Below are 16,727 nucleotides of genomic sequence, written 5' to 3'. Positions count from 1 at the left end.
TTTTCAGTGATTGCAGTATGGCTCTTTAAATGTTTCCAATTTCTGAGTAGGCAATGATTGCTTTATCTATTTTTATTTATTCATGGAAATATTGAATGACAACATAACTCACCAACTGTTGAACAATTGACTTTTGAGTGGTTGACTTTTAAGTTTTAGGTCAGAAATTCTAAGGCTCAAGTATAATCATTCCTAATTCCAAATTACTGACTAGAAAGAAGACAGCCAGTCAGTTGTACCTGCCACCACAATGGCATTTTGAACTGAATGATTCGACTATCACTTTTATAACATGCCCATACTAAAAGTGCATACGGTGTTCAATGAGATCACGTTTGAAACCTAAACCCTTGGAACTACAATCTGACATAACTACTAGTCAACACCTGGCCTCCGAATAACAGACAAATGAGAGAAAGGAGAGACTGAACGAGAAGGCGAATTGATAACACGATAATTTACTTTTATCAATATGTATGATTTAATTAATTAATTATATTCATTGGTATCCCATTTTTACAGTTTCCTTTTGATTGAAGCAATATTGTATTTTACAGCTTAGCTTATTCCCTACAAATTGCAATTAAAGGCATATAATATTCCACACTGATTCATCATTTTGCAAATGTAAAGTTAAATATTTCGTTAACATAATGAGGTTAGTTGGGAAAATTCCACACCAACCGTACTGAAATTGTGTGCCAATGGTTAATCCAATAATTGGTATACTAGCAAGTCACTGTTCATACAAACACTATAATTAAAACATTTTCTGTCGCCGGGTGGTCCTTGTCCAATAGCACAGATAATTACTTGCTGAATAGTAATGATTATTTAACTCAAAGGCTAACGAATACTATATCCTTTTAACAGGTATATTTTTATAGTGGAAAGTATTAAAACGTCATTGTAAGTTAACGCTGAAACTTCATTCGGAATACCTAAGCCATTTTCCTAGTTGATTTTCCTGACAACCTGGAAGAAACCATTATACATAGGAGTAGCACCAGCCTCTTTCCGATGAGGTGACTGAAGTTGATGAGACAAAAAATTAAGGGGGTGCATTTTACATCTTGTGGGCATATAAGATACAGGCCCGTACCCACAATGTTTGAAAGGGGGAGGAGTTATAATTTGTGACATCAAAAGCCAACACATATTGTGCAAAGCATGCTAATACTACGGGGGTCTGGAGGCATACCCCCATAAAATTTGTGCTATGAGGTTCTATTAGGAAGTAATTTTGTATGAAATATAGCTTAAACAATTGCATGGTTGTTCACATAAAATCCACAAACATCCAATGAAAAGTCAAGAAATCATCATTCTGTTGTAACACTGCATTATTTAAAATGTCAACAAAAGCCACTGTATGCGACTATTTCAAGCCAAAACATTTTAATACTTCATCATAAGAATGTAGACTACGTAGAATACATTAAATATCATAAGTAGCTGCGCTATAACTATATAAGCATAATTGTTTTACATCACAAAAACAGGGGGTTCGGTTGAACCTTGTCCCCCCCCCCCTCCGCATAAGTGCGTAAACCAGCATTTGGGAAATGTACCAACTTTTCGTCAGGTGCAGGGGCTACAGGGAAGCTAAGGCATATTTAATGGTAGCTTCAACCCTAGGAAGCACGCCCACCTTGACACCGTCCCTGATTATAAAGCAGTCAAGACAGGAATCAACTTCAATTATTACACACTTTGGCTGGCAATCATATCGGATAATATTAATTGAATTTTGTGCAGAGACTTAAATCAGTAATATTGACATGTGGTCGGAGAGGATATGGGGGCAACACAAACATATAATGCCTAGCACTTAGCTAATTTTGTCGCACACCCCTCCTGAATATAATTTTATAGTGGGAATGACTCAAACGTCACTGAGGTTACTGTTTCAAATAAAGCTAGACCATCTTGCTTACATTGTTAATAAAATATATCCAATAAATACAGTTACTATATATAGGTTTTGTGTAGGAAAACTGTATTAGACGGAAGAACAAAAGGTTTAGCTTAGCATAAAAATGGAGTTAAATTACTATAAAAAACAGGCTAAAGAAAATAAGTAAACTTATACAATTATATATAGCAGTTCGCTACATTCTTTTCCTAGTTTCATCCTTTTAAATTCTTGTGTCTCGTTATGGTATGTTGAGGAAATTCGTAGTTATTTATTACATTGCTTTGAAGAATTGTATTCATATTGGGAATTAAAAAGGAAACAACTAGTTAATTCAAAAATAAGCCATAGGCTGTGAGAACTTTACGTTAATTCTAACGTTCTAATCACTAGTTAACACATTATATATATAATTTTGTTTTTTTCTTTTCTTTTTTTTATTAAACATATAAAATGATAGGGAGATGTTCTTCAAAAACATGTGCCATTTCAATTTTTAGTTGTAAAGGCATATATGGTGCAGGAATATTATTTGGTGTAATATGTGATGGCTTTTGATGGTGTTCTTATGCAAAAACCACTTTTGGTGTAGTAGTCTGCAGAATTCATCAATAATTTTCAAATTGTTTCCATAGGTGCACAGAACTACTTAGTTTGATTTTTGTTTAAAATCAGCATCTCTTGGTTCGAACATACACGCACAAAGCACAGTAATGCTTAGTATGTAGGGTTGAGCCGAGAAAATAAAAAGGTTGCCCTATTCAATTCATTACTCTATGATGCTTACAAATAACTGCTAAAGTTGAATTATAACCTTATTTGAGCATCTAATTGACATTATCGAGTGTTTCACAGCTTGTGAGACTCCCATTGTCGTTGAAAGGTGTTGCTGAAATGGAGAACTGGGAACTAGTTAAAAGTGTTCATCTTTCTATTTTCTTATCCCACGCTAGCCAAAAAATGAGTGTTGTTTTCGCAATGGCTTTAGTACAACAGAAAATAATTTCAATTAAGAGCACTTGGAAACAGTAGTGCTTAGTATATAGGGATGAGCTGAGTAAATAATGGCCGCTGCATTCAATCTATTACTCTATGATGCTTAGAAATAACTGCTAAAGTTGAGTTATAGTCTTATCTGAGCACCTAATTGTCATTATGGAATGCCTTACATCTTGTAAAAAATCAATATTATTCTGTTCTTCTGAGGTATGGTTTTGTGTATTCATCCCTACTTTGTTTCTGTGCCTTTTGGCATTGCCGTCACTATACCACACTTAATGTTTGCAATTTCTTTTATTGTTTGTGTATGTATATATATATATATATATATATATATCTTTGAGGTGAGATAATCACAATCTAATTATCAAAGGAATATCCATCGTTGATTTGAAGTTTTAGACACAAATATGTTTTGTGTTCCCTGCTCATATAAAAGATAACTGAATAGTTACTGCATATCTGGGAGAACAGTCTATACTAAAAATCAACTTGATATAAAGTAATGCTTAGAATATTTCCAAGATGTCTCAAAATTGTAGAATTGCTTAAATATATATATATTTGGCAGCTAATCCATTTTACGAAAAAGAAAAATTAATGACATGTTTAGTAGATGTAATTTTGATCCATCAGGAGTCGACACTTTGAAAAGGTACTTCGTTAATTTTTACTATTAATGAGAGCTTTCTCAACAGTTTCAATCTTAGAATGGAATATTATGATATTGCGTAAGTTAGGCAGCATCCCACGCATGACAATAACATACTATTTTTGAATTACCACCAACACAATTTTCTCAAACTTAGTTAACGTTAGGCAGCTCACACCATATTTATTTTCTCCTGAACTGTGAATTTTTGAGCAATTTTTTTTAATGTTAGATGCTTCAGTTTTTCAAACAAAAATAACACTGTAAAGACGTATTATGCAAGATTTGCAGGAAGAAAAAATAAAAACAGAGTTATAGCAAAAGTAGACCATGATGTTTGAAGTGTTTTCAACACTTACCATTTTGTTAGGCCCAATTACTCGAACTTCTACGAAGCCAGTATAGTTGGTATTCGGTGCAAGCTTTCCATCATACACATATTCTACGTCTGTAAGTATATTTGTTTTTTTCAAAGTCTGTTCTGATATTTTTCGGGATCGAGCATGGATGCTCAGTGGGTGTTCACTGGAAGTATCCTCACACATACTGTAGCGATCATCTCCAATTACAACTTCACTCACAAACTTTTCGCTAGTGATAGATATATTAAAAAAATGATAACAGATGTTTTTTTTATGGATATAAAACGAAACTAAGAGCATATACGTGCCTTACTTTAAGATGCGAGACAAAATCATTCATAATTAACATCCTGAGCTGTAGTCTTTTTATTTGGCAAGGTGCATGTTTTATTCCAGACTTATATATTGAAAATAATATTCTATTTATAAACACTTCACACACATGATTCAGATTATATCGTTTAAAATTAATTAAGGGGTGTTACTGGCGCTCGAAAGCCTGAATTTCAGATCGTAATTACAATTCATTATTTAGCGCTGTTTTAATATATAATCTGGAGTTTTATGTATTATAACAATATCCTACATACAGGATGTGAGGTACAATGCCCAAGAATTCCTTCACAGCTTTATGCGATGAAACAATTTTATTCCGATTGGGACACCATCGAACAAAAAAATCAAAAGTTGAATTTCACGACAGAAAAATAAAACTGGAATTTATTGAGTTTTATATATAATTTATGATGGCTCAAATTACTCTCTTTAGCTGCTAAATATTTGATATAACAACGTAAATAGCGGTTTCCATCTTCCTTTGCGCTTACATATGTTATCCATGTTTATTTTGAAATAGAAAATAACTTACATATCGAACACTAGAAAATGCGAGTTTTAAAGTTACTTGGAAGTAATGAAAGTTGGGCATCATTATATTCTAAAAATCCCTCGAAAAAGGAGGTCACCTGCGTTTAGAATTAACCGTTTAAAGCGTTAAATTTGGTAGTTAGAGTGTACTCTGACACTGAAAGACTCAAAACGTATGTAATTGTTACGTCTCCGTTTGTTAATTGATTTTCCGTAACTTCGTTCCGACGAAACTTTAACGACACAAGTTTTTACTTAATAAAACTGGTTTATTCTTTCCGAATATAACTCTGCGATACACTTTGTCTCAATACTCGCGCTAAAACAACACTGTAACGAACGAACGTTAACTTCAACAATACCGTGTGACTGCAGTTCAATTATTCACTATCCACGCACACATTACATTCCCCTCTTTTATATATCCGCCTACCCTATATCTAGTAAGAACTTGAACATTCGCCAAAGTACATGATAGTTCTAGAAACGTTGCGTCACAGTAGTCATGTGACTCGATGACGCAACATAATCATGAAACATTCATATTGTTGTAGTAAGAATCCTGGATTATCAATCTTTTAAAATAGTGAGCTACTCTACGCAGGGAAATGAATTACGGTTTATAACCACATGTAATAACCTAAAGCGGATACTTAAAGTCATATGTATACCCGTGTTTCTTCTTGTTTCGAGCAAGCTTGCAGACAGACATAATTACGCCGAAGCCTAAAATTATATCACATACCACACTAATTTGAAAAGTTATCACGAAAAAGTATAAGAACCTTTACAATCGCATGTTTATTCATGCTCAGTAACATAAGAGTCAACTTCCAGAATTTGAAATACGATTTGCATACTTCGAATATTTACAAAATTCCGAAGTGACCTGGAAAGATTTAGATAGCAGCTTAAGAAACGCAAACAATAAAAATGATATATTTCTAGTTATTTCCGCCATAAATTTCGTAGACCATTTATGTAAGATTTAAGACAATAACACGAGTCTTAGCTTTAACTCAAGCTTATTTGTAAGTAATTAGAAGCACTAACTGTATATGGTAAAATGCTTTACAAATTATTAATCTTGTTGTAAGACCACATTCACGAATACGAACCCTTAAAATCATTTATTTCCAGGTTTTGCAGGTGTCACGCTCAATACATTCCGTTTTTCCGTTACAGTCTTAATTCTGAACGTGTCGAGTAATGTTGTGCTTTCACTGTATTACATATCTCCCAAGTTGCCAGTTTATCAAGTCAACACTTTTAATTAAGTTTAATATTCAAAGTATTTAGATTATTTATGATAATCCATACTTCATACAAATTTTCCCCAAACAGATATTTTTACAGAAATGAGAAGATTTACTAACGTGTTGATAGCTTCTGCAATGTAGGCTCCGTGGCCATCTTTCCTATGGACCTCTCCGTAGGTTGTTATATCAAGCGAGCTAGGGTCCGATGGAAGGTTTTCTAGGCTTTGCCCCGATTGAAGCTTTATAATAACTACTCTGTAGCACCTGTAAATGTATACACGTGGTGATGGTTAAGTAACTTTTGCTATAGAAAACATTATACAATTGTATAAAGCTCATTACAAATTTTTACAGAATTACATAAAAATTGTTTAATTCTAGTTTGTATCAAATACTGAAGCAATGTATAAACTATTTCACCAACTATAAATTTAACGCTTTTGGTTTTAGTAGATAAATAAAAATATACTTATAACAACTAATAAAAACTTTCTTTGAAACAGTAGAGCTATGCAACATTCGTCTTTCTACAGCAGTTTCTTTAATGTTTCATTTTAGTTATAGTATGAAATTCGTCCCATGATTGTGTGATATCAGTCGGATGTGTGCACAAGCAAAATCTGAATCAAACAACCTATGTAAGAATTTACTTAATTTGTTTTATCTGTTATAAAACTGGTAAATTTAAAACAAACGATTGATCATATACTCTTTGATGTGGGCCGAAGGCTATCCAGTGGCTAGCCTGCTGGACTATGGATCTGAGATTCGCTCCTCGTTACCATAAAAAATATCGCGATCTACAATTTGGAGACGTAGATATATTATAAGAATGACGGTGAAATCCCACCATTCAATTAGAGTTTGTTTGTTTGTTTAGATATAAGCACAAAGCTACATAATGGGCTATCTGTGCTCTGCTCACCACGGGTATCGAAACCCGGTTTCTAGCGTTGTAAGTCCTCAGACATACCGCTGTGCCACTGGGGGGGCTCAATTAGAGTAAAACACGAGTTGACGGTAGGGGTGTTGACTAGCTGAGATCTCTAGTCTATCACACGCGGATAGCCGTCGAGTAGTTTTGCGCGAAATTCAACAAACAACGGACAGAAGTTTCTATTTAAAAGTTTAACATAACTAAACACTCAGTTTATGAATGATACTGCTATCGTTCATTGTGTAACATTGAAAAAAAAAGCTACTTAAATTATTGTGTAAGGTTGAAGATGGATCTTTCACTTTATTTTTTATTGTTTTCATTCTATTCTTTTTTTTTATGTTCTCTTGTGGTTCAGCGGTAATTTTAAGGGCTTATGACGTCAAACTGAAGGTTCGATTCTTTGCGATGGAAACAAAGATAGCTTATTGTGTAGCTTTGCGCTTAAGGACAGTTACAAACGTACTATTTAGTCTTTAAGTCATAAAAAATTTAATATATAAACTTAATGTCAGACCTTTAAAACAGTCACCAAAATTTAAGCGTTTAGTCTCCGTAGCTGATATTCAAACATCATAAACTCACTCAACAAACAGGATTATAAATAAAGATAAATTATTCAAATTGCCTTTTTTCGTTTTAGACTTTTCACGCAAAGCTAAACTATCTATGCATAGGCATACATAATATTAAACTGACAGATTAGATGGAAGGCAACTAGTCAACAACACCCTTTGCCAACTCTTAAGCTACTTTTATCCATTTAAACAATTGGATTTGACCGTCACTCTTACATTCTTATAGCGCATCCACGACCTCAAAAGTGTGGAGCGTTTTTACCCCTTTTTTTTTGCAGGAACGGCCGCGAACCGTACACCTTCGGAATTCATAGCCTAAATACGCTAATCCAGTGGTGTCCAAACTGTGTGTCAAGTGTGGCGTGGCACGTTGCTTGTGGTATCGTGAGAGTTTCATTAAACGAAGAATAAGTAAGAACATAAAAAACCCTCTACAAAAAATATTGTATGTGGCAGGCAGCAGGGGTGTCGCGCAAATCAAGGTAAGTAGGTAAGTTAGTGTGAAAAGTTTGGAAACTGCTGCGCTACTCGCTAGGCCATTTCCGTTTCACAGAATGAAACGATACCACAACTTTCGACAAAGTTACAATTCTTTTAAAGGAGATTTTTCTACCGCAAAAAACAACACCACCAAAAAGGATATTGTTAAAATCTTTGTAAGAGAACGAGAATTATGTGGCCAATGCTTGGAAGAAAGAAAATAATTATCCGGTTAAACGAAATTATTTTACCCTTAAGAAGAATTTAAGCATTTCTTTGCATTTTCAGGTTTTTTCAAGTAAACAACTTACATAAAAGGTTTGTCGTTTGCACGATCATCTTCTTGTTCTTAGTAGTATAAAATTTGGATGAAAAAATAATATATATATATATATATCACTTTTGAAAAACAAGCTTTGTCCTTTTACATATAATCTTTAGATTCAATGTCAGTTAAACTTTTAAAATGTTTAGTTCTTAACCTTGATATTGACCGGATGCTACCCAGTTAGTTACTAGCGTTTATCATATTTATTATCACAGGCTCCTGGAAGATACACGAAGCTATACATAGGTGTCTGTCTGTTCCTACCAGCACCATCTAGATGATACATCAAGTCGTTCGCTTGTATCTGTCCGTCTTTACAACCATCCGGCTAGTATATGAAATCGTTCGCTAGTATCTGTCCGTTTCTACAACCACCCAGTTGATATATGAAACTGTTCGCTAGGATCTGTCCGTATTTACAACCACCCGGCTGATATGTGAAGTTCGCTAGTACCTGTCCGTCTTTACAACCATCCGGCTGATATGTGAAGTTTTTCGCTGATATCAGTCCATTTCTACAACCATCCAGCTGATATGTGGGTTGTAAAAACGGACAGATACAAGCGAACGATTTATTTGGTTGATATATGAAACCGTTCGCTTGTATCTGTCCGTTTTTACAACCATTTGGTTGATATATGAAATCGTTCGCTTGTATCTGTCCGTTTTTACAACCATTTGGTTGATATATGCTACAACCATCCGGCTGATATGTGAAGTTGTTCGCTGACATCTGTTCGTTTCTACAACCACATGGCTGATACATGAAATCGTTCGCTTGTATCTGTCCGTTTTTACAACCATCCGGCTGATATGTGAAGTTGTTCGCTAGTATCTGTTCGTTTCTACAACCACATGGCTGATATATGAAATCGTTCGCAGATATGTGTCCGTTTCTACAACCACATGAATAATATATGAAGTCGTTCGCTATAATATGTCCGTTTCTACAACCACCCGGCTGATATATGAAGTCGTTCGCTAGTTCCTGTCTGTTTCTACCAAACAGATAATAAATGAAGTATTTCACCAATTCAGTAGGTTTGGCAAATAACTTACATAAAAGTTCTGTCGTTTGCACTATCCGCTTCTTAGTTGTATGCAATTGGATGAAAATATATGTATACAAACTTTGTCCTTTAATTCATAATCTTTAGATTCAAAGTAAATTAAACATTAAAATATTAATTTCTGGACCTTGTCTCTAGCTGCATAATGTATGCGACAGAATATACGGTCCCATCATTAAAATAAGTTTACGTCCCACACTTTTGTTTACGCTTACAGCATAATTTTTCTTCTTGATACTCATCACAATACATGGTGTGCTCTAGCGTTCCAATTCTTATTACATGATTGTGGTTATTTTCTTTCTTCTTTTCAGGAAATACGCTGTTCTGTTTGAATCGATTTTCAGGTAGTTCAAAAATAGAAGAGATTCGTTGGCTAGTAGCCAACCAAAGAAGGTTTTCATCGGCTAAGTGGCTAAGCCTAATTTCGTATCCATAGGTACGTTGATACATTATATTAATATAATTAGTGTGAGGAGATGTTTTAGACTGAGAAAACTGCTGTTACCTTACTGAATCCACCAAGACCTTTTTTTATTTTTACAAAGTATAGTTTTTACAGTAAGTGAACTCAAACGAAACTATTAAACAGGATCTCAGTTGTTGTTTTTTAGTACGAACGTTTTATTAGCTGTTCGTATTTGATCCAGTCAGATATTAATCATTTTGTCACGTATGCAACTTGTATGGCGTAGCTAATAATTAAATAAGATTTTATGCAGCATCACAAAGTTCGTCATTGTTTTAAAGCATGTATAATATAATTCAACGCTTATGTAAATATAAATGCACATAAGCACAATTACAGCTACAAGTCTACAGGGGAAAGAGGATTCCTCACTTTGGGGACCACTAAAAATAATTAATTTTCTTGTATGTGGCATTCCCATATAAGAATATTGTACGTTTGATAATCCTAACGTTACTCTGTTGAGATGTTGAAGACCATTCATTGTATTGCACTGCTGAAGATCCAGTGGTAATCACTAATATAAATCCTAATTTTACTGTGTCGAGGTGAAGACAATTCATTTTATTACACCGATGAAGAAGATACTACCACCACTGATGGAAATCCTAACGTTATTGAATTGTGCTGTTGAAGAGAACACATTGTATTGTCAAAGTAGAACACGTCAATATTGTCATTAATGTGTTTGATGAAAAAACGTTTGGCACATGTGTATGGCGTTGATAAAACACCTATAACTACCGTGTTATATTTCTGATGCCATGCTAATTAATAACTTGTTACGCTTCTGATATGTTATTTTCCTGAAGAACCTGTCAACATTGTGTAGTACACTGGTGATAAATGCTCTATTACAATAATATTACCTCGTGCTCTTAATGAAGAATTTGTCAACAGTGTGCAATACGCCAGTGATAAATATTTTATTACAGTAATATTACCTCGTGGTTTTAATGTAGGATGCGTCAACCTGTGCAATACGCCAGTGACAAATATTCTATTATAATAATATTATCTTGCGCTCTTATGAAAAACCTGTTAACACACTGCAATATTCTAGTGATAAATATTCTGTTACAATAATATTACCTCGTGCTTTTAATGAAGGATGCGTCAACCCTGTGCAATACTCCAGTGATAAATAGTCTATTACAGCAATATTACCTCGTGCTTTTAATGAAGGATGTGTTAACCCTGTGCAATACTGAAGTAGAAGCGCAAAATATGGTTTATATTATATATATATATATATATATATCACATTGCATGTTATTAGTTGCAAAACTAGCATCAAAATTCATACAAAACTGTTTGAAGTTACTATTTGAAGAACTATATAAACACATTTTGAAACTGCTAAGCTTGTGTTAATGTTATATTCAGTGCGGGATTAACACATACGACACCTAGGGCCCCGGCCATACAGGAGCTCCATTGGCCACCCAAATAATTATAAATAAATAAAAAAATGGTTCGTAAAACTAGCACAATAGAGGCAAGAGTGAGTTGTTTTTTATCATTATTATTATTCTCAAATATTACCTGGGACTAGGGCCCCACTAAACCATAATCCGGTATTGGTTATATTTAATGCATAAAACCCTTAAAATGTGTACCTGCGTACTTCGAAAACATCATTCTTTGCTAAAGCTCAATGAAATTTAAAAGTTTGATAATTGCGGCTTGAATATCATTACTATATTTCGAAGAACATCAATAAGATGTATTTTAAAGCTGCCTTAAGAAGAAGAATGGTTTTGTTTCGTAGGTAGCCTCATGATAAAGATGAATGTCAGCTTGAGACACAGTGGGAACAGTGAAGTTTTTTTCCTTCTTATTTATCGTATAAAAAAATCATAAATGTGATATTTCAAGGGACCTTCAAGTTTCAATGCAGACAAATATATCTTCAATTCTAGGAAATTATCCCAATTTCATGATTATGACGAATGACAGTATAATAATATGATACATCAATACGAAGAGTTCTGACCTAATAAATCCATTTCTTTCAGATACCCGATGAAGTTCCAGCTTTAACTGTCTGGGATTACGTTTCTCTTTCATCCGCTGGAGTTTGAACTTTGGCATTGATGTTGGTGCTAGAATAAAAAAGAAAATATTGTAGTAAAACTAACAATGTTTATACAGTAAGTATGATGATCATTAGGAAAAAAAAACACACAAGAATATTGAGGTTATTTTTCCAATAAGAACAGATAGTCCAGGGAATGAGACACTGATCTCTGCGAATTGAATTAATAAGCAAACCAAACCAGCACGAACGGAAGTCGAACTTATATAATCCTCTTACATTTCCATAATTTTCAGGATTCTTTAGTTCTCGTATTATGTTTGGTCTGACTCTGTCGTAATGACTACGAAGGTTTTGAAAATAATTGTTGTTGCTTCTACAGATTATATGAATATAATTTTGGTATTTTTCTTGGAACTGAAAACATACACAGGGCAAAAAACGTTAATAGTAATATTTTAGTATAGCTGATACTCTGTGAACAACAACAAGAACGAACACTTCTATTAATTGTACAGAAACGCGTATACTTCCCGTGTGCAAGAATACTAAATATTTACAGTGACTGAAATATGCACAAACAACTTAGTTCAATTATAAAAAGGTAGGATAACTTGTGACATAATTATAAAATTGGAAACTATTTCTCCTCTTTAAGATTCGAGAAATGGGACCGAAAGCCACCTGGAGGAGTCACCTGTTTTGTTTGTTTGTAATTAAGCACAAAGTTACACGATGGGCTATCTGTGGTCTGCCCACCACGGGTATCGAAACCCGGTTTCTAGCGTTGTAAGTCCGCAGACATACCGCTGTGCTATTGGGGAGCGTCACCTGTTTTAACCATTTGCACCACTATGCAGTAGTGTATTGTCTGTCAGTCAGTAGGTAGACACTAAAATGGCGCTACATAAGGGACGCTAAACGTTGCAATTTATACTTTCGTGATGTCAATAAAATGTGCGCATGCGATGAAGCACGAGAACAGCAAGAAATAAAAATATTTGTTACTCTTAATTTTGATTTTATTTAATCTTGAAACAGAACACCTTCGGGGAACCTGCGAAAAAGTACATTTAATATATGCCGTAGATTTTTTCCAGCTTGTCTCTCTAGGGTACACTTTTAGTCATTTATCATATTGTGTTAAATTACTTGAGAAATTTTCAATCAATGTAGTAAAAACATGCAGACATGCACACACTACAATAATCATTTGTTTTCGCCAGAAATAGATGGATACTTAAAAGATTGAAAAAAATTGAACGTTAAGCAAAAAACAGAAACAAGTAATGAATTAAAACAGAGAATATGGGTATACATACTTGTAGCTAAAAATTAAGTAGCCTAATTTTCATTCAAATGTTTTAAGAATCAAACGATTTTTTAGCTTACCACTAGGTGGTGACAAACACATTGTTTTTGTCGTCAGCATGCTCAAAGGTCCACAACCAGATCGATTTTTTGTGCAAATCCGGACGGTGTAATTCGTATTGGGCTTGACAATACTTTTAAACTCTGATATACCTGCCTTAACTTCACGTGCTTCTGCAAATCTGTCTACTACATTTTCTCCGCTGGTGGTTCGGTAGTGAGCTGAAGCTTCAAGTGTGATCTATTAGTGAGAAGCAACGGAACAATATGAGGGGTGTTTGGAAAGCAATAACCTCTCCAATTTCATTTTCTTTTGTTAGGCAGTATTTTCCTTCTTGTCCTATCTGATTGAAGTTTGTTTGTTTATAGTTAAGCACCAAGTTACATAAAGGGCTATCTGTGCTCTGCCCACCACGGGTATCGAAACCCGGATTCAAGTGTTGTAAGTCCGCAGACATACCGCTGTGCCATCTGATTCAACTAAATCTCTCTATAGTAAACATCACTTAAATGTAAAGAGCTAAATATAGAAACAACCAATATACAAGTGAAAAAAATATTCAGCGTCCCAATCTTTCGTTTGTACCTTTTCATCATTTTATTTTCAGTGATAACTGTGGTTCTATATGCCACTACATACCTGAAACGTTTGGTAATAAATGTTTCACACTCTGGAAGTTGGTCGTATTTTACTGATGTGTTACATGAATACTCTAGTGTGTACTACACGCGCGTTAACTTTATTCTGTTATATAAAATATTCTTCAGTAAAATATAACAACCACATACATACATTATAAAACTGAATAGTCCCTTGGGGGTTCGCAGGTGGCTCCCAAGTAACAAGGACGTAAGTGAGCTCTTTTTGAACGTCGTACAAACATTTTATTTCTACCTGCTCCGGTGGGTCGGCTACTAAAAAAACAAACACATAATGGGTATAAAGTCAAGTACGATAATAATTTTAAAACCTTTTACAGATCATATCAAACTTTTTTTTGTTCTTCTAAACTTTTCTAGTGTTTTAGAAACGTACACTGTTAACAAGTTATGTATTTTAGACATTAAAAAATAATAAATAATAACATAAAAAAGATGAAGAACAAGATCAAAATAAAGCAGATCTGTAATATTTTTATTATTTGAATTACACATATTTATACAATTTTAAATTCTTCTTAAGTATGAAACTTAGAAAAGGTTCCATAAATGAACAACAGTTGAGGATTTACCAGGCTTATTTTTTATTTATCAACTTTAGTCGAAAATTTATTGTTATCGTTTATTTGTTCAAAATTGTAATTAATAAATAAAAATCAAACGTACCTCACGTGTAAAATTAATGGTCGCGAGACTGGAGAATGTTCAACTTTTAATTATTCTTGTAATTATGCTATAGATTGAATAACTCTTTTCGTTATCGTTTATAAAATATAAGTTGTCCAAGTACTGATTGTAGGAATAAAAAAATCGATAATATATTGAGCAATGTTATCTAATTTTCTTAATTCTAAGAATAATATTGAATCTTCGAGGAAAAATTTAGTTATTATTTTTATATTCGATATGTAGCCAATAAATATATGTACAGAATGTTATATAACCGTCCAAGACACATGTAAGAAGGTAATTTTCTTCTCTATCACGCTTTAATAAGTTTTTTTATTTTATTTTTTTGATTGATGGTATACTATAGACTTTACTTCAAGTTATGCATGCAGTATGTCGTGAAGAAAAAATATAAACCAGAATCGGAACATGGCTTTTAATATTCAGAAACAACTTGTGGGATACTCAGAACGAAGAAATAAATGAGTTCAAACTATTTCGTTTTGAGAGTTTCCTTTTATAAAGCTATTAAAGTAAAACATGTTTAGATAGCAAATAATATGTCAACGCATTTATCAACCGAAAGCAAGTGTGGTTTCACTGTTTATCAAACACATATATTTTTACGATATTTTACCCAATATCACTTAATGAAGGTGTGTTTTGTTGGGCCAGTTTGGAAACTGTGGGCTGTATAAATATAGTTACTTCTTTTCTTTGGCGTGTTGCTTTATAGTCTAACGTAACTACCGCCATTTTAAGGCGATCCGTTTGATTAAGTTAACAAAGGAAGAATAAAAAAAACCTGTTCGTTCTAGGCAGAACAGCGATAAGAGATATTTGGACAGGGAACGGTCACCACAGAAACAGCGTGCTAAAACCGCAAATTTATAGCTGTGTCAGGAGCTGTCAACAGCGATGATTAATATGATTTTTTCCTGAAACATTTCACTCTTCTTCCCTCCCTTGTCTCTCGTCAATAAAGGCTTTCCAGCTGTCAATTTTTGGCGGCAGGAAAAGGACTGATTATCAACTACTAATTATAGAGTTTATATTTTCATATACTGAACAATATAAAATAACTTACTTCCGTCCGATGTTCCCGCTTGCATTGGTTCAGACCAATTTCCACAGCCAATAACACTGCATGCCTTCACCTAGACATAAAATAACTTCATAGGTATTCAGCTTTTATTTTGTGTTACAATATACAATGTTATCAACTAGTAAAAGTTAAGTATCGATAAACGTAGAATAAAACGTTTGAATAAATTCGTAATAACATAAAACTAGGGACTATTTTATATATATCTACAGCAACTACAGTATATTTTACAAATGAGAGAATTCTTAAAACTGACATACTGAACGTTATTATAAGTCGCTCTAGTTATAAAACTTACAAAAGAGTCAGAATGTCATGATATTAAATACTGTTTAGTTTATATATTATTTATTCATTTTGTGAGTCAATATTTTATTATTATTTAGTGTTTGTTAAAAAAAGAGTTAAAAGCAGACAATTGTAGGAAGTTGTGTTTATAATTCATTGATGTTGAGACTATCGAATGTCGCGTGCAATACATTGACGACGAGAATATAGACGATTAAGTGATAGAGATATAAATAGTGTGAGACCAGCGGAAAGAGCAGACAGACAATGGAAGAAGAGAGTAAAGTTACGAGCAAAAAAAAGTTCAGCGTGAAGTTAACTACCATAGAAATGATAGACTAACGATTAACATAGTCCTAACGTTTGATGTGTTAGAGTAAGACTAATAGTAGAAAAGGAGATAAGAAGAATAACTTATTCTGTCAAAGCGTGGTTCTAAAGTAATTGAATTAGCCTGAGTGCATTTTGACAAAAGAAACATAGGATATTTCGAAGAAAGAAGACCAAACCATTACGGTAACTCGCGCCACAATTGTAAGTAAATCACACATGGAATACTAGTGCGATAGTAATAGAGTAGATAGTCAACTGAAATTCTAAAGTAACTGAATAGGCCTAAGTGGACTTTTGACAAGAAGAAGAGAATATTATATTATATATATATATATATATATATACAG

The 16,727-nt window shown here is 33.6% G+C and overlaps 1 protein-coding gene across 1 annotated transcript in view; it reads right to left on the bottom strand.

Annotated features, from left to right (window-relative positions):
• Positions 1 to 16,727, bottom strand: part of LOC106458565 (tyrosine-protein phosphatase 69D-like) — a 161,088-nt gene that overhangs the window by 43,935 nt on the left and 100,426 nt on the right. Inside the window, exons 6-11 of the mRNA XM_022384820.1 lie at positions 15,742 to 15,811; positions 14,119 to 14,240; positions 13,347 to 13,566; positions 11,913 to 12,021; positions 6,172 to 6,318; positions 3,926 to 4,157 (exon numbers count right to left, since the gene is read on the bottom strand). Of these exons, the coding sequence (XP_022240528.1) occupies positions 3,926 to 4,157; positions 6,172 to 6,318; positions 11,913 to 12,021; positions 13,347 to 13,566; positions 14,119 to 14,240; positions 15,742 to 15,811 (900 nt within the window). The remainder of the gene's footprint in view (positions 1 to 3,925; positions 4,158 to 6,171; positions 6,319 to 11,912; positions 12,022 to 13,346; positions 13,567 to 14,118; positions 14,241 to 15,741; positions 15,812 to 16,727) is intronic.

This window comes from Limulus polyphemus, unplaced genomic scaffold, assembly GCF_000517525.1.
Source record: "Limulus polyphemus unplaced genomic scaffold, Limulus_polyphemus-2.1.2 Scaffold486, whole genome shotgun sequence".
NCBI lineage: Eukaryota > Metazoa > Arthropoda > Merostomata > Xiphosura > Limulidae > Limulus > Limulus polyphemus.
This window is presented reverse-complemented; position numbering and strand designations above follow the sequence as displayed.